The sequence below is a fragment of the Glycine soja genome, chromosome 11 (genome assembly GCF_004193775.1).
Source record: "Glycine soja cultivar W05 chromosome 11, ASM419377v2, whole genome shotgun sequence".
Lineage (NCBI taxonomy): Eukaryota > Viridiplantae > Streptophyta > Magnoliopsida > Fabales > Fabaceae > Glycine > Glycine soja.
The window spans coordinates 36045360-36069777 of record NC_041012.1 but is presented as its reverse complement, the minus strand read 5'-3'; the positions used below and the strand labels follow the sequence as shown (position 1 = coordinate 36069777).

Genomic DNA, 24418 nt, shown 5'->3' with positions numbered 1-24418 from the left:
TTAGCGACGAATTGTAGCAATGATGATAGAATTGAACCACAAATTAAAAGTTCAATTGGTTTATAAATGATATTTTGTATTTAGAAAGCTAAAGAAGAATAGGAATTATTTTTTAAAATCTTAATCTTATAATTAAATTTTACGCATGTATAGACTATTCAAATTTGGTAGAATTAAAATGAAAATCATTTTATTTTAATTTTAATCATTTGAATCAATAATTGTGGTATTTTAGTTGAATGATTTTACTTTCTTTTTTCCTCTTTTTTTTCCTTTATGGACATCAAAAAATAATTGTCTATCTAATAAAAATCCAATAAGAGTCCTACTTAAATATATATGATAAACAATTTAAAATGGTTTGACTTTATGAGTGTAAAATTTTCTGTATGGTGAACTAACAAAATATATTATTGGTATAAATTTTTAAGACAATTATCATAAAAATTCCACTACTTTACTTCATATAGTAATTTGAGATTGAACTATATTAAAAATATTAACTACATTAATTAAAATTAAAAAATATTCTTTTCTTATTAAGTATTTTTACTAAAAGAATTATAACATCATTTGTGAATTAATTTGACCATCTACTATTAGAAGTAATTCTTCTTTTTAAAGAAAGACTTGTGTCATATCATTAATAATAAGACTTTCAATACAACTTAGAACTAACTCAAATAATTGGTAACTAGCAAAAAAATCTAAATATTCAAGCAAAGAAGTGAAAAACTTAATGAGCTTGTCATCTAAATATTCGAGCAAAGAAGTAAAAAACTTAAAGAAGTGAAACAATAATATTGAAATAACATTAAATGAATAATAGAGATCATTATACCGAGTTTTTGATATACAAGCTTCCAACAATGGGTAAGTTAGTCTCTCATGACCATGAAAGACCCAAAATAAGAAGAACAAAGAAAATGGAGAACATGAAAGAAGGAAACCTCCCAAAGTGGATTTTATCTCCTGCCCTCGTATGACTCCCCCAATGGAAGAATGTCCTTCTTTTTAAAACCACCTCAGAATGTTGTACCATCATATTTTTCAGAAAGTCATCATGCGCTAAGCCTATATGTGTGTACTGAGCCCACATGCACAATACAACTGACTTAAGTGACAACGCGCTAAGTCTACATGTGTGCATTATGCATTGAGCGTACATGCATAGTATAATTGACTTGAGAAACCACAAGATGCTTACATGCGTTCTCCCATGTAAGTTTCTCGCGCTAAGCAAGTTGTTTCAGTTCTTCACATATCTTTCTGTCCTTTGTTCTTGTGTAACTCTAAAAAATAAAGCTAAACACAGTAAATTTCACTAATTTTAACTTTCTTAAGCTAATATCCAAAATAACTTAAATTCCTATCTTTTTGGATCAAACAGAACATTAAAAGAGAAGAAATGAGATAATTATTATGTAATTTAAGTGAAGAAATCAAGTATGCATAATAATTATCATGTATCATGCAATAGACTTTTGGATATGTTCTGTAAAGCCTCCGAGCTTAGGGTGAATATCCAGAAATCTAAGTTCGTCACCTCGAAGAATATGGGTAAGAAAGTTGCCTAACTTTGCCAATATTCTTGGTTTTACTAATTCAACAAATATTAGCCAATATTTGGGTTTCCCTCTGTTGTTGTCTGGGTGGGTGAAGAAAGCTGATTTTACCTTTTTAATAGACCGGAGAAATTCAAGATTAGCAGGATGGAAAGCGAGACTTCTTAATAGGGCAAGTAGAGCCACTCTAGCCAAGTTTGCGTTGAACTTAATCCCGATTTACACTATGTAGAACATTTGGTTACCACAAGAGATTTGTGATTCTATTGACAAAGCAACCCATGGCTTCATGGGAAACCCTCATCTAATTGGGTGAACTGGCAAACTGTTAGACAATCTAAGAAGGATGGAGCTTTAGGGGTCCGAACAACAAGGGAGGCCAATGCATGTGGCCATGTTGGGAAAGCATACTTGGGCTTTGATGAATGAGGCAGATCATTTGTGGGTGCAGATGCTGGATAGCAATTAAGTACTTGTGGGGGACCTTATTTTTGTTGATAGAGATTACTATAATGCATCGTATTCTTGGAACTCGATTATAAAAGCCTCCAAGGAACTTGTGGAGGGGTTTCGTTTCGTGTTGGCAAGGGGGACACGTCTATTTGGTTTGATGGATGGTCCGTGAATGGCCACTTGTGCAACAGAGTTGATTACGTGCACATCCAAGATGTCCGCATGACTCTTAGAGATATTCATGCGGAAGTGACATGGCACTGGAACATGATTGCTACTTCTATTTCCATGGATTTGAATAATGAGATATGCAGTATTTTCATTAATGATGCTTTGCCTGATACAATGATTTGGGACCCCTCTCAGAGTGGTACTTATTATGCCATCCATGGGAACCTAGATGTTGGCTCTCCAATTACCAGAACACATCAAACACTTCCTATGGGTAATCACAAAAGTCTCCCTACTAATGCTTTTCGTCTTCATACACACATTTCTACTGATTCTCTTTGCTGCAGGTGTGGTTTGCATGAAGAAAATATCCTTCATCTCTTGAGAGATCCTCCACTTGGATGTGTCGCAACAACACACTGACATGGATTGCTCTCATTGGATGCGGCGTTTGGCAACATCCAAATTTAGGTGTGTTCTTCTCCATTGCTTGTTGGTACATTTGGAAATATCAAAATGAGGAAATCTTTGATGATTGGGTTCGCAACTCAACTTCAGTCGTTGTTTTGAAGGAGTTCCCAACCAACAAATCTTCCCCTACCATTAGACACGTTGGGTGGTTAGCTCCCCTTCATGGCTTCGTTAAAATCATTTGAGACTCTAATTCTATGTGGTTGCATGGTTTTTCGGGTTTCTGTGGTGTCTCCACTAGCACGCATGCATAACTACAGGGGATATTTCATGGCATTCAACTGGCTTGGAATCATGGTTACAAGAAAGTAGTGTGTGAATCAGACTCTCTTGCAGCTCTCCACATGATATTCAAAGGGGTTAATTCCTTCCATTCTTATGCACCAGTGCTGATCAAGATTCCATAGTTGATGAGTGCACCATGCCAATCATACTCTAAGGGAGGGCAATAGTGTGGCTGATAATTTAATATTCTTTCAATTGTTTAGAATTTAAATTTTATATCATTATTTTTGAAATAATTATTATAAAAATTAATAAATTTATAGTATAAAATAATTGAAATTATTTATTCCATTTTTTATTAGCCACTGCTTTTTTTACGATAGTCCCTACTTTTCAAGACAGAAAACCAAAGAAAAACCGAAAGAAACATACAAACAACAAAGCCACGCAACCTACCTACAAGTGTCGCTCTACACAAGTCAGCAGCTATGCCTCTTCAAAGAAAGTACACTCTCACCAACACAAGATCACAAGATCCTTTTAACTCGTTTTCCACTTCACATATCGGATAGCTTTTTATTTTTATTTTTGTATCACACAGTTTTAAACCATTTCTTATATATAACTTTTAAAATAATTATTATAAAAGTAAATAAATAAATAAACTTATAGTACGTTTAATTACATGTTTCAAATATAGTGCACATTTACATTATTACATGCCTTTCTTGATTTTTTAAGTCAAATTTTGAATTTTCACATAAATTATAATATGTATTTGGACACACATGCATTATATAAATTAAAAAATAAAATCACATAAAATATATTGATGGATTGTGATACTTGAAGATCACTCATCATTCTTCTTCTTTTTATTATTATTATATATTATATAAAAGATAATATTCTAATTAAAAAAATACTATATATTGTATAAATTAATATATTACCGCATAATATATATTTATTTTGTTACTATATTTACATATATATGCTATATAAATTAATTTATTCTATTTGAATTTCTTTTTTTTCTTATATAATGAATCTAGAGTTTTTAATTAATTTGTCAATTATTTTTTTTAGAGAGAACGCTCTTATCTTATTTGATCGATCGTAATCCAACTCCTTGTCATAACATGAACTACACTAGAGTAATAAAATATGACAAATTAGAAGATAACATTATCATATCCTATTTGCCCCAACAAACAATGAATTATAACATGATAAAATAATTATCCTATCGTATAATTATTCTATGGTATCGCCTTTTTTGACCACCTAACAAGCTCTAAGTGTCAAATAAGTGTCACGCGTGTCCAAAAATAATTCTTGTATATTAATTTATATACATATAATATTGTATAACCTGAAGTGAATTTGTGTGTGTCAAGTAAACTTCTATGTCTAAGTGCATGTTTAACACATTGTTCCATGCACCTCGAGCAATTCACTAAAGGAAGCCTTTGGTGTCTTTTGGATTGAACAAACGTTGAGCATGTTAACAAATTTCAAAACATAGCTTAAATAAACACATCGATATATGATATATTTATAATTACATTCAACATGAAAACTATAAATTTCTTTTGTCATGTTCACCACTTGGGAAAGTGAAAAACTACCTAGAAAAATATAAAACGAAGAACACAACAAATCCACAAACACACACACACATATAGCATGTTTGGTTCTACATCTTTGCCTTTTTGACACGCTTTATTTTGTAGCTTCTGTGCATTAGTCATATTTGACGTGATTTCATCACAAAATATATGTATTTAAAGCTAAATCAAACACACATGTAATATTGCTTTGGAATTGACATGAATCTATTATCATCTTATACTAAATCAAACATGCATGTAATTTTTTGCCCCGAGTAAAAATTTGATAAGTCATAATTTTTACATTTTTAAATAGAATTGGTGTAATTTTTAATTTCACAATGAGTTTTAAACATGTATTTATTTACCATACATAATAATTTTATAATTACACAAGACACAAGTTACACACATCATATAACGATTTACCCTTATATTTTAATCATAACAATACTCCTTATTCCAAGAAAATATAAACCCTAAAATTCTTTTTATAAAAAAATTCGTTTGTTTATCTTTTGTCATTTTATTTTTGACATAAATAAGTTTGCAGTTGTTGAAGTGAATAAAAAAGGGGAATAGAAACTGAGAAAAGAGACTAACGAGTTTACCTGCGATACAGATACGGTCCCATCCCTGTCTTTCCCTTTTCTTTTTCTCACATTTCATTTCTCTCTCTTCTCACTTTCTCTCTCTTTCGCACGCTTCAATCTCTCAGTTCGATCTCTCTTCTACGCGACAATCTCTTCAAATTCGCAACAACGCACAATGGTTCATAAGGGAAGCCCTAGCGCGTCGCTTTGTCACTCTGCGCCGTCTCCCCGATGATCATGGAGCTCTCGGATTCCACCGGCGGTGACCGAAACCTCAACGCGCCGCCGCCACTGCCGCCGCCGCACAACAACCACAACCAAGACGCGCGTTCCGGCCTCGGAATCGACCTAAACGAGATCCCGTCGCCTTCATCTTCGTTTCCAGAAACCCTACCGGGCTCCGTCACCGTCGACGTCGTCCGCTCATATCACGACAACCCGGCGCCGCCTCCGGGAGGTCCCGCCGCCCTCCCCCGCAGTGGCTCCTCTCCCTGCGCCGCATGCGCCAAGCCCTCCCCCGCCGCCGGCAGCCACCACCAACTCGTCGTGTGCGACGGCTGCGAGCGCGGCTTCCACCTCGCCTGCGCCGGAATTCGCGGCGGAGGCCGGCAGGCAGCGAGCCTCGACGAATGGGTCTGCGGCGAGTGCGTCGCCGCCGGAGTGAAGAGCAAGCGGTGGCCGTTGGGCGTTAAGCAGCTTCTCGATATCAATGCTCCGCCGCCGAGCGACGCCGAAGGCGACGGAGGCGACGGAGGCGACGATGAAGTGCAGGTTTCGAGGTACGGAAAACTTCACTTTCACATTCAAGCTCTCATTTTGTTATCTACCTTATGTATATGTATAACCTTGTGTTTTCAGTTTGCTGTGTTTTGGTGTGTAATGTGAAGTTAAACCCTTTAAGGAGGTTTTTCAGTGAGGATGTTGGGAATGAGTGGTATGGCTTGTTGGTTTGAAAGAATGAAGAGGTTTTAACTGTGGCGGGATCAATGTGGGTGCTTTAGTGTCTGCTTGTTGTGCTGAGAATGTGTTTTTCTTCTTTGGTTCATTTTGTGTTTTTATTAGGTTTTTGAATTTTGGAGAGTATGCTAGGTTAGTATGGTTTTTGATTTCTTTATGGAAATGGTGGGGCTTTTGTGAGAAGAGTGTAGTCAAGTTTTGAGAAACTGAGGTAGTTAGCTGGTTGGATATGGTAGCTGGAAGAATATATGTGAGTTTGAGGCCGAAAGTAGTTACTTCAAAAATCACTTTTTTCTTTGATTATCTAGTGGGATAAGGTGTTGTTGTTGTTGTCTTTGGTTATTCATGTATCCTAACGGATTCCTTTTTTGTAGTCGACCTCAGGTAACTCTTTTCTGTTTTTAGTTTTTTGTGAAAAGTAGTGATGTGCTTTATCTATAGTATCAAAGAAACAAACACCCACGTCGCGTGGGGAGAATACGCGGCCTAGGGGAGAATCGAACTGCTCATGTTGTCATCACGCGCGGCTTTGCGACTAGGGCCGGTGCTACTTGAGCCATATATAGTTTTTGTTATAATTGCATAGTTGTTGCTGCATTCAATTTTCCGTTCCAAAAATGATTTGATCCTATTTCAGGAACCTTGTCATTAAAACACAACCAAACAAATTTTCAAGCTCTCTCCCCTCTTGAAGACAGGAAATATCAATGCTGTTAAAATTGCAATCTAGATCACAGGATTGCACGGTCTTATGATCTTGCTGCCCTGTCCCGTTCTGTACCATGGTGTTACAATCCTGCTGCCCTGTCCCGTTCTGAACCATGGCCAAAATTGCCAATAGATGAGATCATAGTGAAGTCATGAGATCGTGCAAGTTCTGCAAACCTGAAATTGGATATTTTTGTGGTTCTGGTTCACATGAACCTGGATTTTTAACCAATTTGTGTCCCCTAAATTGTGACTTTGCTTCCTGAAACAGACCTCATCTCTCATTCATTTCTGTTTATAGGTTTTTGAATTTTAGAAAATATGTTAGGTCAATATAGTTTTTTTAAATTTTTTTTGAAAATGCTAACTTTTATGAAGAGTTTAATGAAGTTTTGGGAAACATAGGTAGTTGGCTGGTAGGAGATGGTAAAATGATAGAATATGTAAGTGCGAGCAGTTACTTCCAAAATCACTTTTTTCTTTGATTATCTATGTATCCAAATGATTCCTTTTTCGTTGTCAACCTCCAGTAATTGTTTTTAGTTTTTGTAAGTAGCAATGCTCATTATTTTTATTATAAAAAAGAAGCTAGCAGCTTCATAGCACAGGGAAAGCTGGCCTAGAGGAGAATCGAACCCCTTACATTGTGATCAGAAAACATGCAAATGATGCAATGGCATTGCAATTTGGGCTGGTGCCAGTTGAGCTATAAGCTTGTTTGGCTTATATAGTTTTCAACTTTTTTGTTTTAATTGAATAGTTGCCACTGGATTTTCAACTTTCCATTTACAAAAGTAGTTTGATCCCATTTCAGGAACATTTTCATTAAAAGAATGCCAAACAATTTTTTAAGCCTCCTGCTTTATGAAGACAGGAAATACATTGCTGTACTGCACTTATATATATATATTTATATATTTGCACCTTTGGTGTGATGTTTGTAGGACAAAATGGTACAAATTTAATCGGAAAGGAATTTCCTATGGTACTATTGTTCTTTTGTTAATCGGAAAAGACTTACTGTGAATACTAAATAGGAATTAAAGTAACATTTTGGGGACATTTAGTGGACTTTCAATTAAAGTTAGCATGGGTGACTCTGTAATGGAAATGGAATTATAATTCATAATTTTAATTTTAATTCCAATTCTACTATAGTTGAAATTGATTTAAAATAATAAATTCTGTAATAGTCAATTGTGCGCAATTGGGCCGCCATAGTGGTGTTGTGTCTCAGTGCAGTCCCGTGCCGCATCTGAGGCCCAAAGGAGAGTAGTTCAGTGTTGCAGTTGTTGTGTGAATTATAGCTGTTTTCGCGTGGAATTGCTGCCAGCTCAGCAGCTATTCTTTCCATGTACACACCCCCCCCTTTCTAGCCCCTCAAACGATGTCGTTTGGTGCTGATTAAGAGGGTCAATAAAATCCCCCTTTCGAAGGCTAAATAGCATACTGCTCTCACTTGTGTCATCTGACCTAGAGCTCATTATCCGTGGAACTCTGGCACACTGATCTGTGGTTTCTTCTCTGTTCACATCCTGTTCTATGTTCTATTTTAATTTTTTAGTATGTCTATGTCTTGTTTTCTTTTTCTTTCATTGTTGTGTTCGGATGGGTAACCTTATGTTGCTCTTTCTTGTTGTAATTCCTTTCTTTCTTCTTTTATATTCCTTTCCTGTTATTATATATGGCAGTGTTTAGGATGTTGGCTAAGAATTAGGGTTTGTGCAGCGTATTTTGTAATTCCATGGAGTTTTAATATGGAAGTATCATTTTCAGTTAGGGTTTCCAAACTTTAAAATTAGAATTAATCGGTCGGATTGCAATTCCAATTCCAATTCCAAATATAGACGATAAATAGGCATTTAGTGTTTTGCTAAATATGGGCAATTTTTTACTGAGGTTTGCTTTCACATGGAAAGTCTAAACACCTGTGCACATACAGTTTTCCCAAAACACTGCTAGTTCTTTACAGTACCCTAGGCTTCTATGGGATTCAAATTGTGAAGCAGTTTTCAGTAGTAGCCATTGTGGCCACAATAGCAGCATTAGCATGATATAGGCTTCACCTTAAACATTATTTAGGTTCCTATTGTTTACAAAGCTATAACAAGTATGTATGTCTAATGCTGTTGTCATGGAATTGTTTATATCCCGGCCATGGCCACTGTTGTTGAAGCGCAACATTTATTTTCTTCTAAGAAGGCAAGAAGCTATTTATGTAAATAGTGAATCATAAATACTATTTCGCTTGTAATGCTGTATCGCTGGTAGTTGATGTCCACATTAGCATATATGCATTGCCATCACATGTTTTTACTTGTATTACCCTACCTGTCTTTCTTGGTCAAATTAACAAATATTTTTTTGATTGAGGGCATGCAAAGTGGCTTCCCGTTATTCCTATTTCAAATTTCAAATTATATAAGCAAGGTGTTTAGAAATAAACTTCATATCATTCTCCTTTTTTCTGTTCCCACATAATAGATTATAAATCTGGTATAATTTTAGAATAACTTTATAAAGCACAACTGAACTCAGCATAAATGACATGTTATTAATAGGGTCTGTCATATGCTGATGTTTATTTAAACACTGAATTACTGATATGTTTTGGGTAGCTTGCCTGCTAATTGATGAATTTTGGTGTACTTTGTTGTAATCTTCATTTCCACTTATGTCTTGATCTATTCATGCTATAATTTATGCTTCCTGAATCCCCAGCTGTTTTAGGTAGTTACTTTTTATGTTTATTTTGGTCTTAGAAAGCACGCTCTGGGTGATAATTCTTTTGCTGCCAATCCATTTGGTGCCCTAGTGACGAATTCAAACTTCAACAATGGGAATGCTAATGGCTTCCAAAAGGCATCTGAAGTTGTGACACATGCTGTTAGAGTCGGTTTTGAGGATATATTGAACCATACTCAGTCAATTACTAGAAGCTTTGAGGAGGTACATATCAATTTCCCTCTTGTAATTCATAGTAGTATTAATAATATAGCTATTAAAATACCATTCGAGTCCAAATGAGATAATTTTGCAGGCTCTTAGAGATTTTGTATCTGAACGGCGTGGTGTACTAGAGGAAGGTTGGCGAGTGGAATTTAGACAATCAGTGAGCAACTCTGAACTGTATGCAGTTTACTGTGCACCAGATGGAAAGATATTTGATTCTGTGTATGAAGTGGCTTGTTATTTGGGGCTAACGTCTGGCTACAACTCTATTGAATCTGAACTAAGGAGTGAGAGGTCTCTCCCTTCTTTAGGTGGGCCTCCATCCAGAAAAAGAAAGTCAACAAGGACTACAGTAGCCAACGGTTCTATGGAAAATCGGGGAACCTCGACGAATAGTAATTGTAAGGATCCTCCTTGTGATGGTTTAAATGTGGAATGTGCTAGTGCTAGGGGAAATATCCCAAAACCCTCTGAAATTGGAAGAAAAGAGGATTGCCACTCCTGCTCTCAACAATCTGCTGTAAGTGCATCTAATTCATATAATCAAATTTCCTCGTTTTATTTGTGAAGCTGGTTTCATTCTATTATTTTTTTCCCATACTAATACAGAATTTAGGGATTATTATAGTGAACCTAAAATTAGCTATTTCAGCCTGATTTTTTGTGTTTTATATTTCAGGATGGACTTCCTCTACAGTTCAAGGACTTCTTTGTTCTTTCTTTGGGGAAAGTTGATGGGAGACCTTCATATTATGATGTTAATCTTATCTATCCTGTAGGTTATAAATCTTGTTGGCATGACAAGATCACTGGCTCTCTTTTTACATGTGAAGTTTTGGAAGGTGGTGATTCTGGACCTATATTTAGGATCCGAAGGTGTTCCTGTTCTGAATTTCCTGTTCCAGTTGGGTCAACCATACTCTCAATGTCAAAACTTTGTCAAGTTGTGAGTCAAACCAATGAAGGTGAGAGAAAAACTAATGCTAATATGGATTTAGATTATGATGAAGGTCTCCAAATGATGCTTTTAGACTCTTGTTTGCCAACGGAAAATGATATCCTAAGTTGCTTCCCAAGCTGCTCGATTGAGTCACGTGATATGTCAGATGTATTACACCCTATTACTAGTTCAGTTCAAGATAATGCTAGCAATTCATTAGCTGATAACTTGGGGTTTAATGGCCTTGGCGAAATTTTGGTGGAAGAGCGGTCGTCATTCTCTGCGTGGAGAGTTATTTCTCAAAAGCTAGTTAATGCTTGCAAGGATATCTTAAAACTGAAAGGAACTCTCAAGTTCTATTGTAACCATGTTGATAAGTGGGATTTAAGGAATGGAAAAAGTGATACATACTGTACTTCGTTGGATAAATTTTGTGGTTCTCTTGGTTCAGTTGGCATCCCAGATGTAATTTATTCAGACAATGATCTGGAAGGTATCTACGTGGCATTGGGAAAATGGTTGGAGCAGGATAGATTTGGATTAGATGTTGAATTTGTGCAAGAAGTATTGGAACAGCTTCCTAGTGTCCAAGACTCTTTGCAGTATGAACTTTTAAATAATAGAAATAATAGCTTGTCATTGCCAACAGTTGAAAATGGTTTCTTAGTGGTTGAATGGAGAGATGGATCAAAATATCAGGAAGAAGCAGTTCAAGCTTTATATGGAAGGTCCAAGAAGGTGACTGAAAAAAGTATTAAGGAAAGTTGTCATCCACCACTTGGGAAGCCATTATGCTCTAGGGCTCCTGGTGAGCTCATTGGTGACATTTTTCAGGTATTTATGTTATCTGCCAATGGTGGATCTGATATTTTTACGTTAACCTTTTACATTCGATGGCATTATTATTTATATGCTATGATATAGTCTTACATTTTTCTGCTTTTATCTTCCAGGCTTGGGAGCTTTTAAAGCGATTTCATGAAATTCTGGACCTGAAAGAACCATTGACATTAGATGAACTTGAGAAAGAACTCATTAACCCCTGGTTTGATGGATCAAATTTTCTTGAGAAATCTGAGAGGGACATGGATGAAAGTCAAGTTTTTATTTCCCTAGGAGCTGATGGTAATGGTAGACCATTATTATCCCCAAGATGTGAAGTTGATCCATCAGTTTCCATAGAAAGTTCTCATGCATTTATTCATGTGGAAACAGAAGCAATGAAAGAGACAGATCAAGTTAAGCTTGCCTCTTTCACATATGCCAGATGCTTCGGTGTAGCTTTGACCAAGGCTCATAAATCGTTGCTAAGAGTTCTAATAGGTGAATTGCTGTCAAAGGTGGCTGCCCTGGTAGATCCAAATTCTGAACCTGGAGAATCACGAACAAGACGGGGAAGAAGGAAAGATATGGATAGTGCAGTTCCTGCTAAACGAACCAAGCTCAATATGCTTCCTATTAATGAATTGACTTGGCCAGAATTAGCTCGTAGGTATATGTTGGCTTTTTTGTCAATGGATGGTAACCTTGAGTCTGCAGAAATTACTGCTCGCGAGAGTGCTAAAGTATTTCGTTGCTTACGTGGTGATGGTGGTTTGCTGTGTGGTTCTCTTACTGGTGTGGCTGGGATGGAAGCAGATGCACAGGTGAGCATAGCTTCTTAATACAATTATCATTGAGTTTTATCATCACCTTGCCTAATGTGATTAGATACTCAATACTCATTTGCTTCACAATGCTAGTACATGGGACCTTGATAGGCCGTTCAAAAAAAAAACATGGGACCTTGATATAAATTTATTTGGCATTTAGGCTCAATTCTAAGATACAGGTTTTTATGGTTTCCAAACAAGAGATTAGATTGTAAGAAAGTCACTTTAGGTTTAATAATTTCTAGAAGGCTAAACGATAGGTGGGGTATTGCCAACCCAGGCAAGTCTTTTTCCTCTGAACTTGTTGATACTTTGGGATGGGGTCTAATGATCACTTTTGATTTTTATATGGATAACTAGGACATTTTCATTTATTTATACGGCTTATGGAAACAGGGCACAACTTGTGAGCAGAATTGAATTTGACAATTATTATTTATGGGCTAAGAACTTGAATTTCGATTCAACAGGTTATGAACTCAAACTTTAATTTGTTTAAACTAGTTGATTGAAAATTTATTGATTTAAAGGGAGGATGGACTAAGAAATGGTGATAACTGAGGAAAACAATGGGATTTTGAATAAGAACCAGGAAGAATTATGATGCTTACTGTGGAGAATGCCTATAGCATACTAAATTGCTAAGCAAATTAAGGACATTCATATATATATATATATTAAAGACTAAAACTCTTCTTTATCATTTTAGTGGACATACTTTAATTATAGGCTTGGATTCCCCATGATAATAGTTCTTTGAATCATGCTTAGTCTAAGTACTTCACATTAGACTTGCTGTTCCTTTGTGATTTAGCAAAAATGGTAGTTAAATGCTTGTCAGAATGTTGTACTGGCTAAGTTCTGCTTTTCTTTTTCCTATAATGTTGACAAGTTAGCCTAACCAAGCCTTTCTGGTTTAGTACTTGCTGTTCATTTGGATATGGCATAGTTTTATTCCTTTAGTCAGCTTTGTCATGACACGAGTGGAGTGCTTGTTTTATCTGGCAATTCAGTTTCCTTTTTAAAGTATTTTTTTGTATGGCATTCCATGTGTTTAGATTTTATATTTTGCTGCTGGTCAAACTTTTCTGGACTACAATTTAGGTTGTCAAACTGAAAGGAATGATAGAAGTATCAATGACAAGCTTTTTTGTTTGGCTCTCAGCTGCTTGCAGAGGCTACAAAGACAATTTTTGGTTCTTTAAGCAGAGAAAATGACATACTAACCATGGAAGAAGAAGAGTCTAATGCAAAGGGTGCTCCTGAAATTTTTTTGGCAAATGATGGTAATGTTTCTGAATGGGCACAGATGCTAGAACCTGTCAGAAAGCTACCAACAAATGTAGGCACCCGAATCAGAAAGTGTGTTTATGAGGCTCTGGAAAAGAATCCACCAGAATGGGCAAGGAAAATACTGGAGCATTCAATCAGTAAGGAAGTGTACAAGGGCAATGCTTCTGGACCAACAAAGGTGCTTCTCAGTGGCATTTCTCCTTTTGTGTGTGTGTGTGTGTGTGTGTGTTTTTAGGGGGTGCATGTGATATACATGGAAGTGGCCAAACCAAAACTAAGGTAGAACCACTATTTAGTTGCATTGATAAAACTGTTGACAGTTTCTTGACCATTAGATCAGATATCTGACCAAAAACCTTGTGATAGAATTCAGTGTATATCGTGGGGTTCATGTTACCTATTACAGAGAGTTTCTTCATCAATGTATAATAACTGAACTAATGGCTTCATATTATTCTCTATGTTACAATGTGGTAGTTCATCTGGTTAAAATAAAGTGTTCTTAATTTTTGTTGTTGTTAAGAAAACATGATCCTGAATTGAATATTATTCTTGTTTATAAACAGAAAGCAGTTCTTTCAGTGTTGGTTAAAGTTGGTGGTGAAGGATTGCAATCGAATCCCAATAAAAGCCAGAAAAAGAAAATTGTTATATCAATTTCTGACATTATCATGAAACAATGTCGCATTGTATTACGTCGTGCCGCTGCTGCAGATGATTCAAAGGTTTTTTGCAATTTGTTGGGAAGAAAATTAATAAATTCTTCAGATAATGATGATGAGGGGCTTCTTGGATCTCCAGCCATGGTAGCCCGTCCTCTTGACTTCCGCACTATTGACCTAAGATTAGCTACTGGAGCTTATGGTGGATCTCATGAAGCTTTTCTGGAGGATGTCCGCGAGGTCTGTCTTCTAAAACTTCAAATTGCTTGACCAGTCTTCTATGTTGTTTTCTCTTTAGATTACTACTCCCTTTTAGGCTCACCTTTCTCTGCTTTTATGGTATTGTTTCTCTTTATAAAGATTATTGTGAATGCTTCTTTTATGCTTGCTTCTGAACTATTTTAGTCTCTGGCTCAAGAAACATCATGATTGGTTTCCTCATGTTCGACTTCACATACTGGTCTCTAATGTGTTTTCTATTAGATGCCAAGTCATTCTTATTTTTGACTTGTGGAGGGCACTAATTTGTAGATTTGATGTTACAGCTGTGGAACAATGTCCGTGTTGCTTTTGGGGATCAACCTGATTTAGTTGAGCTGGCTGAAAAACTGACCCAAAACTTTGAATCATTATATAATGAGGAGGTTGGTAGCTTGTTTGTGTCTACGTCAATACGCATAATCTTGTGATTTCAGTAGTTAATTGAACTTTTAAAATTTCTTCCTTTGTTACAGGTTGTCACCTATGTCCAAAGATTTGTGGAATATGCTAAACTGGAATGCTTAAGTGCAGAAATGAGAAAGGAAGTTGGTGATTTTATTGAGTCAACAAATGAGATTCCGAAGGCCCCTTGGGATGAGGGAGTATGTAAAGTATGTGGCATTGATAGGGATGATGATAGTGTTCTACTATGTGATACTTGTGATGCTGAGTATCATACATATTGCTTGAATCCTCCACTTGCGAGGATCCCTGAGGGAAACTGGTACTGTCCTTCTTGTGTTGTTGGTAAACATGCAACTCAAAATGTTACAGAACGTACACAGGTTATTGGCAAACGGCAAAGTAAAAAATTCCAGGGAGAAGTCAATTCTCTTTACTTAGAATCTCTAGCTCATTTATCTGCTGCAATTGAAGAAAAAGAATACTGGGAGTACAGTGTGGGCGAGGTTTGTTTATGCACACCTACTTATGTTACCTTTTCATTTTCTTAACATAGCTAATCCATACAAGCCTTCTTGGTAGAATGGAATTATTGTCTTATTTTTTACACTTGATATTTGTTGTATCATTCTGGAAAATGTTTTTGTCAGTAATTGGATAATGCTGGTATGTGCTTCCCATTTGCTGTCATCTGAATGAATTTTAATGGGATTATATCCTGTATAAATGATATATTGTCCTGACACTTATAATTTTGCTAAATTTTCATTCGTTACTTGGTTTCCTTGGTTTAGCCAATTTTCTAATTTTCTTGTATGTATAAAAGGTAACATCAAAATATTGCTTTTACTGATGCAAAGGCTCATTTTTTTGGTTTTGAGCATGATGTTACGATGCTGGAATTTACTACTATTATTACTAAGCATAAAATGCTCTGTATGGTGCATCTTGTGTTATGATTGATAACTTATTTCTGAAACTGTTTTCTGTGTTTGTATTTGCTTACATTTTTTTAAAATCATTGCAGAGAACTTTCCTTCTCAAGTTTTTATGCGATGAGTTGCTTAATTCTTCCCTGATACACCAGCACCTTGAGCAATGTGCAGAGTTGTCTGCAGAGTTACATCAGAAATTGCGTGCACACTCTGCAGAGTGGAAAAGTCTGAAAACTAGAGAGGATATTTTATCCACAAAAGCTGCCAAAATTGATACTTTCTCACTAAATACTGCTGGAGAAGTTGGTCTTAAGGAAGGGTTTGCTTCTTTGTTATCAAATACTGGTAAATGTCTGGTCCAGCCACATACTGCAGTTGACAATCCTAGTAATTTTGGGGTATTTGTTGATAGTCTGCCTTCAGAAGAGGTTACCAAAGATAAGTATAGGTTTGATAGTGTTGATAAAAGCATATCTGTGACAAATTCAGATTCTGATAGCCAAAATATGAATTCCATAGATGTAGAGGGGCAATTTAGAAATGTCTCTGGCGCTGTGGAGTCTCAATGTACAGACAAATCCCCCAAGTCTTTTCCATTGCCAAATCATATGCCTCAAGAAACAAATGGTGCTGGTGGAGCATCTCTTGTTCAGGGTAAAAACCAGAAATGTGAGGGAAAGGACATACCTACTCCTGTGTCTTACCAGCAAGGAATGCCTGTTGATGTTCCTCAGATTTCTGTGAATGAGTCCGAACCCTACCACCTTGAGCTCATTGCCATCAAACGTGATATTTCGCTATTGCAGGACTCCATAACTAGTGTAGCATCACAGCTGCTGAAGCTCTCTGTTCGCCGGGAATGTTTGGGTATTGATTCCATTGGTCGATTGTACTGGGCTTCGGCTTTGCCCGGAGGACGTTCACGTATAGTTGTTGATGCAAGTGCTGCTTTGCTGCATGGAAGAGGAATGACATTTAGCAGAGACTATGTGGAGAAGTTTTCTGTTCTGCAGCATTGTGCACTATCTGACAAGGATTCCTCTTTAATGTCTCAGCCTAGTAATCCTTTGGGCAATAGTTCTCCGTGGATTGCTTATGAAACTGATGTTGAAATTGAAGAGCTCTTAGGTTGGCTGGATGATAGTGACCCTAAAGAAAGAGAACTGAAAGATTCCATTATGCTGGGGCCAAAATCAAGATTCCAACAGTTTATTAATGCACAGACTGAAGATCGGGCCAAGGACCAAGGAAATGTTTCTATGCCAAGAAACAGAGAGAAAACAGTATCTAATTCTCTTGTTACCAAGGCAACTTCCTTGCTGGAAAAGAAATTTGGTCCCTTTGTTGAGTGGGATAATAGTGAAGTGTTAAAGAAGCAAAATAGAAAGACCAGAACAACTAATGATGAAAAGTTGTATAGGTGTGAGTGCCTAGAACCCATATTGCCTTCTAGGAAACACTGCACACATTGTCACAAAACTGTTGCGAGTGACATTGAATTTGATGGGCACAATGATGGCAAGTGTAATGCAGGTCTTCTGGCCATAGAGAAGAATAAGGATAAAAATGGATCTTCTAAAGGAAGAGGGAACTTAAAATGTGATACCTTACATGAAAAATTCAGAGCTGATGCGGAAACAGCTTTGACCTCGGTTAGTGGATCTTCTAAGCTTAGCTCAAGATTGATTAAATTTTCAAATGAAGAATCCACATGCCCATTTAATTTTGAAGATATATGTTCCAAGTTTGTGACAAATGATTCTAACAAGGAACTTGTCAGCGAAATAGGTCTTATTGGTTCAGATGGTATCCCATCCTTTGTTCCTTCTGTATCTCCTTTTGTTAGTGAATATACACTCTCAGCTCAAAAGGATGAAAGCATTGTTGGTGGTGTGTCCATAGTGTCAGAAAGCCGGGTTTCTCAGGGAAACACTGATGGAGCTGGCACATGCCTTGACCATAAATCTGGCATTTCTACTGGAAAATTGGCTGCAAATGAAAGCAATAAATCCAACAAATCATCCTTGAGAGAACAAAGAGATGGAAAATTCTCTTTTTGTAGTCCTGCTTCAGTTATGGGAGCCGATGGGTGCTGTGTGGTTCCTTCGCCTTCATTGAGACCACTAGTTGGAAAAGCTTCTCACATTTTGAGGCAGCTGAAGATAAATCTACTTGACATGGATGCTGCACTCCTGGCAATTGCTCTTAGACCATCAAAGGCTGTGCCAGACAGAAGACAGGCTTGGCGTACATTTGTAAAATCTGCAAAGACTATATATGAGGTTTGTCTTATTTCTGTGGGTCTAGCACATACAATTCTCCATTAACAGGCATTGGCAACTCCACATGTTTCTCATTCCTTTAGTTTCAGCACTGCAACTCACCTTATTGAGTAGTTTTTTGTTTTGATTCTCGTTAGGAAACAATTTGATGACTTTTTTATGCCACTTTGCCCTTAAACTCCAATATCAGTGAAAAACAGCAGTTTTATGTTTGCACATGAATTTTTTGACCAATAATTATACCATATTTGTAGTTCAAGCAGCTTAGTAATGAATGTGAACTTGTGTTTGTTAATTGATGTTCCTTCCATTTTTCAGATGATTCAGGCAACATTTACACTGGAGGATATGATTAAGACAGAGTACTTGAGGAATGACTGGTGGTACTGGTCATCATTCTCAGCAGCTGCCAAATCTTCTACTTTGCCTTCCCTTGCCCTTCGCATATACTCCCTTGATTTAGCCATTATATATGAGAAGATGCCCAATTCAAGCTTTACTGACAGCTCTGAACCTTCTGTCATAGCGGAACCAAAACCACTGATGAATGTGGACACAGAAAAATCCAAAGCAAGCCGGAAGTCAACCAGGAAAAGGAAGGAATCAGATAGTTGATCTCATACTTATACTCTTGGCTCAGAAAATCTGATAGCTGATTGGTTTTATGTGGTGTGATGTGATCATCCACTGGTATGATTGGGCCATGGGGCAGCCACAGCTGGTGTCTCTTGCATGCTTGTACATATAGGTAAAACTGACCTGCTAACTCAGATGCTGGTTTTTGGCTAAGCAGAATTTGTAGGATTATCTGCTTTCAGTGGGGGGCACCAGTATGAGGGAAATTGTGAGGATGCGTCCAATTTTGAAATGATTTCTGCTGCAGCTGTCCAGTTGGCTGCTCCATAGCAGAGAAGTACATTTTTCATTTTTCTAGCAGAGTCTGATCCATAAATGTATACAAATGGAATTATTGTAAAGAAGGAATAGGAAAAAAGTAGTAAAAAAAGGAAAGGATGGGAAAGAAGTAAGAAAATGTTAAGTCGAGCAGTTGTAGGCAATATTTCATTCTTTATACTTTTTCTCTGACCCCAGAAAAGTCCTGCACACGCATGCCCTTGATTTTGTTCTTGGGCATCTGCAGATGTGTTAGAATGCAGGGGAATTATTGGAATCAAAGCTTTTTTCCATCTGCTTTGTGCTGCTTGCGTAGTGCGTGTTCTGTTTGATTTGTTTATTTGCATAATTCCCATAATTCTCTAGTCATGTTTGTGGGGGGTTTAACTTAGACACTAATAGCTAGCCCCCTCCTCAGTTTTAGCATCTCAATGAGGATTAAGTTACTGTAAGTAAGGGTGGTTCCATCGTTATAGCACTGCCATGAGGCCTGTCTTATTGTATCTTAATGTAGTTTCTGATTTGTGACATTAGTTCATGTGCATTGCACGTGTCGAGTTAGCCCTTGCATAAGTGTTTGCTGCGTCCATTATACTAAAGTGTAAATGCAGATTAGGTAACTTACTAGGGTGTGTTTGGGAGGTAGGTTGAATGATATCTGTAAGCTTTCTCATTGCTTGCTTGATGATGATCTTTAGGTCCGAATATCTCTGTTATTGGTGTTAGATTATATCTGTTATGCAACAGAAATATCTGACATAGTATGATCGTTGGAATGCTTGTTAATAATGAGATTTTTGTGTAATTAACTAGCATGGCTTATATTGAGTTTCTTGCAATTTTGTGCTGGAATCTTCCGACAAATTCTTAGTGAGAATTTAAGTTTATCCATATATCTTATAGTTGATATTGCAATGTCTCTGGTTTCAACCGATAGATTTGACTCTAGCAAATAGTATTGGATGAGTCTTATTTTTTTTTGAAGAAAAAGCATAACTCTACTTTTTTGTCTGCGCTTTTAACAAGTTATAAACAATGTTGATGTATATTATAGTAAATATTTCACATTGGACTACCGTGATTAGGGTGTGAAAAATAATATTAGCTGAAAAGCACTATTCGAAATGGATTAAAAGAAGACAATGGGATTGGGGAGTTACCTCCGATTTTATTTTGGTTTAGCTGTCATAAATGGTTTTTCCAAAATTGGATTCAGTAGGAAAAAAAGAGAACTCATCAAATTTTGTAAAGTACTAATTAGCCATGTTTTAATACTCGAACAAGAAATATACTTACTGTAATTCTGACAGTACAACCATTAACCAACACAAATGACCAAATTATTAGACTTTATTTATTAAACCTTGGCTTAAGGACACTCCAACTGCTAGGGGTCCAAGCCAGCCAAATCGGGCTTTCACTTTTTCCTCCTCTCGCCCACATGATACATCTAATTAAACAATATTATTACCTTTTCTTAATTAAGCATCTAAATTTCAAAAGCACTGCTGCATTATCATTTACCCAACATAATACATATTAGTCCACCAACCCAATGCCTCTCCTTCCTCATGGTTTTGATTCTCAGTTTCAGATGCCACAAACACATCCAAGTAACTCCTCCCATCATCACTCCCATCCTCCTGTTCAGACTGAACCCTTTCGACCGGGCCCATGCATCCACCATAGTTGTCAGCTGGAAAGTATGAATCAACACTGTCAACAACCACCTGTGGACTACCCTCATCCACCACCGCACTTCCAACACTCCCACTACTCAGGTGGTCCTCCACTCTTGTGCTGAAAATCGGAGCCATATCTTCATCTACTGGAAGTGGATCGACTTTCTTGTCACATAATGTTTCCTCAGGCACCTCTTTAGCTTGAACTTGAAGCTTCTCATTTAAGGATACCACCTGCGGAATAGTCAACATGTCATATAAGATATTCAATCAAAAAGTCCACTTGTTAATTAGTTTCTGGCCTATCTTGCATACTCCTTTTTTCTTTTTTAAAAGTTCAGTCTCTTTCTCAAAAGGAAGTCTTAAAGCATATTTTGAGAAATCTACAAAGGTATATTCGCATAGCTACTTTGAAAGTGACCTCTTTGCAAACGAGGTGGGGTTCAGAACAGATGCTACTCCTGGTAGTTTGTGATTATTATAATGTCGAATCTCATGTGTAGGACCCTTTCAGGATAGCTACCAATCATCTTCCAAGCGTCGTGTCGACTTGTTTCCCTATGCTATGCTATGATGGAGTTCTGATTGTGAAGGCACTAATTCTAATCCTATACACCCCCAACTGTTGACAGACAATTTATATTCTATTCTATTTTATTCACCCATTACACACATCTATGCATAACTCTATCCGTAGTATCACTAGAAATATTAATAACACATTCTTTCAAATACTTTTTTTTATTATTATTATCGGTTAAAATTTATTAAAAATTATAATTTTTTTAGGTTCCATTCTGTATATAATGAGTTTCTTATTTTGTAATTATTTTTAATATAACTAATAATAAAATATGTGTTAAAAATAATCTATTTAAGATTATGTTGCTAACACTCTTTTATGTCATTCACCGATACTCAAATTGCATATATGAGTAGCCAAATCTACATAGAGAAATCTTAAAATTACCGTTGCATAGATGCAATACAATGATTTAACTTTTTCAACAGTACACATGTTTAAATGTACCTCAGATTTGAGTTTCTCATTCTCCTTCATAATTGAATCGTAGGATGAAAGTAGGGTGTCGTATGAAGACTTGAGAACATCATAATCCCTTTCAAGTTGCTTGGTCTTCCATCGAGCCCTGCGGTTCTGAAACCACACAGCCACCTGCCTGGGCTGCAATCCCAGCTTCTTAGCCAACTGGGTCTTCCTCTCAGGCTCCAATTTGTTCTCTTCCTCGAAGTTCTTCTCCAACAGATGGACCTAACCATCAACCACATAAAGAGTGTCACAGCACATGGAAATGTTGATGGCAAGCTATCACACACTTTTCTCATATCTTAATCTTTGGATGCAACAATATATATTAATCTAAAAAACAAAGTAAAGTAAAAGCATTATACAATATATAGTAATCCGTAAATTAATAACAACACCAAGTATTCAAATCAAGCAAAGTTGTCTTGATTTACTACTAATAGTAAGAAATGGTTTCAGATTCAATCTCTTCATAGCTACAAAATAGGTTTTCTCTTTAAAGCCAACCACCTTTTTTCTTTCCACATATTATATTAAGTTTAAAAGCCAAAGTCAAAGCAATTCATTCAAATTTCAAGCTATTCATGGCAACAACTTCTTATATTCAAATTGGTGATGAGTCTGACAACAACAACAAATAGCAATTCATTCAAATTTGAAGCTACTGGCCAACCTGTTCGGAACTGAGGCGGTGCTTCTTCTTCTCCGGCGACTGCTTCTCATAATACTCCTCATCATACAGTTCGTCCGGTGAGGTGAAGAAAGGTCGCCTCTTTGAGGCTTCCTCCATGCTCATTATCGATCTCCCTGCTTTCATTTCAATCCCAAAAACAAAACCCCATCAATTTACACTCTTTTGTGTATCAAGACCACCATCCATGCCAAAACATAATAATACATACAAAAATTTAATAAAACAAGAAATTTTTAATTCTTTATCTGTCACAACCCAAATCTGATACACCATCAAGTTGCTTCCTTTATCAAAAACCCAAATCGAATCATGCCTTTTATTTCGTTTGCTTTATTGTTCCAAACTTCCCAGCTGCCAAACAGATTTCATTTTTAGAAGCACAAAACTCAGATGCAGTGTTTTTTTTTTTACTGTTCTCTAATCAGAATTAGAATTTTACCTTTTATAATACGCGGAATAATGGTTTCTGTTAATGGTCAACATAAATTAATATCAGGAGAACAACACCAAAAGCACTTTAAGAAACCAAACCATAAGAACAACAAATACTCCACACCATATTTAATTTCAAATTTTCAATCCAAAAAAAGGGTAAGTAAGAGAAAACTTGATAACATCAAATCAAGATAAAGAGCAAGAGAATGACCTCGAAAAGCAAGTTCAGTGTTGCCGAGGAAGAGCATGTTGTTCCCGCGAGAAGCAGAGGCATCAAAGAAAATCCGTCCAGACTCCATGGCACTCCGGTCAATCACCGCCGCCAGAGACACTTTCCGGCGAGAGAAAGAGACACCTTAGTACTTAAAAGGTGTCTTTGCTCTTGTATGTGTGTGTTTGTTCTGTGTGTTTTACTCTGTTTTTCGAAACTAGTGTTGAGAATTTCAGAAGGGTTGTTGTTATGAAGTGTTTTGTTTGTGTGTGAATTAGTAACTATTAGAAGATCATAAGCTTATGACGGAAGAAGCTTGTGGTCCAAAGCAACCTCGCCGGAGTCTCCAACGGGCATATGCAAGATCCCATCATACACCGCCAGATCCAACCCACTACCAAAGTTTATACTTTGAGGCCCTCAGTTTCGGGACGAAGGAGGAGCACCGCCGTGACCACCTTCGTCGGAATCTCCGGAGCGAGATTTTCCGGCGAGCTTTTGTTGTGTGTGTGTGTCGTCAACGAACACTCTGTGTGTCTTTGTGAGTGTTTTCTGCGACTAAAATTGTACGAACGATGGTCACTGCCTTTTATAGAACTTTCTTGGTAGTTAATTGACTTAAATGTCCTTTTATAATATATTACTACTATTTTGGTCCTGCTACGAGCATGAACTGGATATTAACCTCGTTCGTAGTATTGTGGTGGAGATTGAACATGAGATTTTCAAATAAATAGATCGTTCTCATAACTTGTTGTGAGCACATGATATCTAACCATTAAGTTAATTCGTTAGGTTGAATGGCTAATATATACACATGTAAAAGTAAAAAGTCTTCTATTATATTTTCTTATAACAAATCATTGTAAATGATAAGTGTGTTATAAAATGAAACCGGGGTTGAACAATTCCATTTAATAACTAAATCACATAATCAGTTTGTTTTGCTGATGTTGGCTGAGTTACTAATCCACTATCATGAATATAGATCCTTAAATCGGTAGTTGATATTCAATTCTTAGAAATCGTGTAATGAACATTGTCACAAGTAACAAGTAAATATGGTAATGTATGAGAAATACTGAATGTAATATACAACTGATTTCTGAGCTGCATTATAAGGTGACGAAGAATCACTTAACACTATTTTTTTTAAGTCGAAAATGATATACATATTCAAAGAATATAACTATTTAATAAATAATTGTGTTATACTTTGTTGGTTTCCAATACCGTATGTCTTTTTAAGAAGAATTACAGTTCAATTTCGCAATGAAGACTGAAGTTCAACTTTACGTATGTGATCTATTTTCCCAACTTGA

General features: G+C 36.6%; 2 protein-coding genes across 4 annotated transcripts; one reads left to right on the top strand and one right to left on the bottom strand.

Moving 5' to 3' along the window:
• Positions 1-5088: 5088 nt before the first annotated feature.
• Positions 5089-19338, top strand: LOC114375842 (methyl-CpG-binding domain-containing protein 9-like). 2 transcript variants are annotated; one of them, XM_028333707.1, is made up of 12 exons: positions 5089-5870; positions 9519-9705; positions 9797-10228; positions 10388-10788; positions 10825-11482; positions 11602-12294; positions 13466-13771; positions 14160-14495; positions 14801-14899; positions 14990-15424; positions 15946-18135; positions 18454-19338. In XM_028333707.1, exons 1-12 carry the CDS (start codon positions 5323-5325, stop codon positions 18748-18750), a joined length of 6582 nt encoding a protein of 2193 aa, XP_028189508.1. In that variant the 5' UTR covers positions 5089-5322; the 3' UTR covers positions 18751-19338. The 2 variants fall into 2 exon arrangements, with proteins under 2 accessions (XP_028189508.1, XP_028189506.1); XM_028333705.1 differs by having other exon boundaries at positions 10388-11482.
• A 932-nt stretch (positions 19339-20270) lies between these two features.
• On the bottom strand, positions 20271-23674 carry LOC114375843 (homeobox-leucine zipper protein HAT5-like). Of its 2 annotated transcripts, none has more exons than XM_028333708.1 (4): positions 23097-23674; positions 22430-22566; positions 21742-21981; positions 20271-20945 (listed from the first exon to the last, which is right to left on the bottom strand). In XM_028333708.1, exons 1-4 carry the CDS (start codon positions 23182-23184, stop codon positions 20550-20552), a joined length of 861 nt encoding a protein of 286 aa, XP_028189509.1. In that variant the 5' UTR covers positions 23185-23674; the 3' UTR covers positions 20271-20549. The 2 variants fall into 2 exon arrangements, with proteins under 2 accessions (XP_028189509.1, XP_028189510.1); XM_028333709.1 differs by having other exon boundaries at positions 20362-20945; positions 22430-22563; positions 23097-23656.
• Between the last annotated feature and the right edge of the window lie 744 nt (positions 23675-24418).

What these genes read in the sequence shown, in the direction of transcription:
- LOC114375842 (XM_028333705.1), top strand. Translation starts at nt 5,323, where the DNA reads ATGATCATGGAGCTCTCGGATTCCACCGGCGGTGACCGAAACCTCAAC. An exon ending in CCTGCTCTCAACAATCTGCT is followed by an intron (nt 10,229 to 10,387) that starts GTAAGTGCATCT and finishes TTTATATTTCAG; the next exon opens with GATGGACTTCCTCTACAGTT. An exon ending in AATCATTATATAATGAGGAG is followed by an intron (nt 14,900 to 14,989) that starts GTTGGTAGCTTG and finishes CCTTTGTTACAG; the next exon opens with GTTGTCACCTATGTCCAAAG.
- LOC114375843 (XM_028333708.1), bottom strand. Translation starts at nt 23,184, where the DNA reads ATGGAGTCTGGACGGATTTTCTTTGATGCCTCTGCTTCTCGCGGGAAC. An exon ending in ACCGCCTCAGTTCCGAACAG is followed by an intron (nt 21,982 to 22,429) that starts GTTGGCCAGTAG and finishes GTTGATGGTTAG; the next exon opens with GTCCATCTGTTGGAGAAGAA. An exon ending in ATGAGAAACTCAAATCTGAG is followed by an intron (nt 20,946 to 21,741) that starts GTACATTTAAAC and finishes ACTATTCCGCAG; the next exon opens with GTGGTATCCTTAAATGAGAA.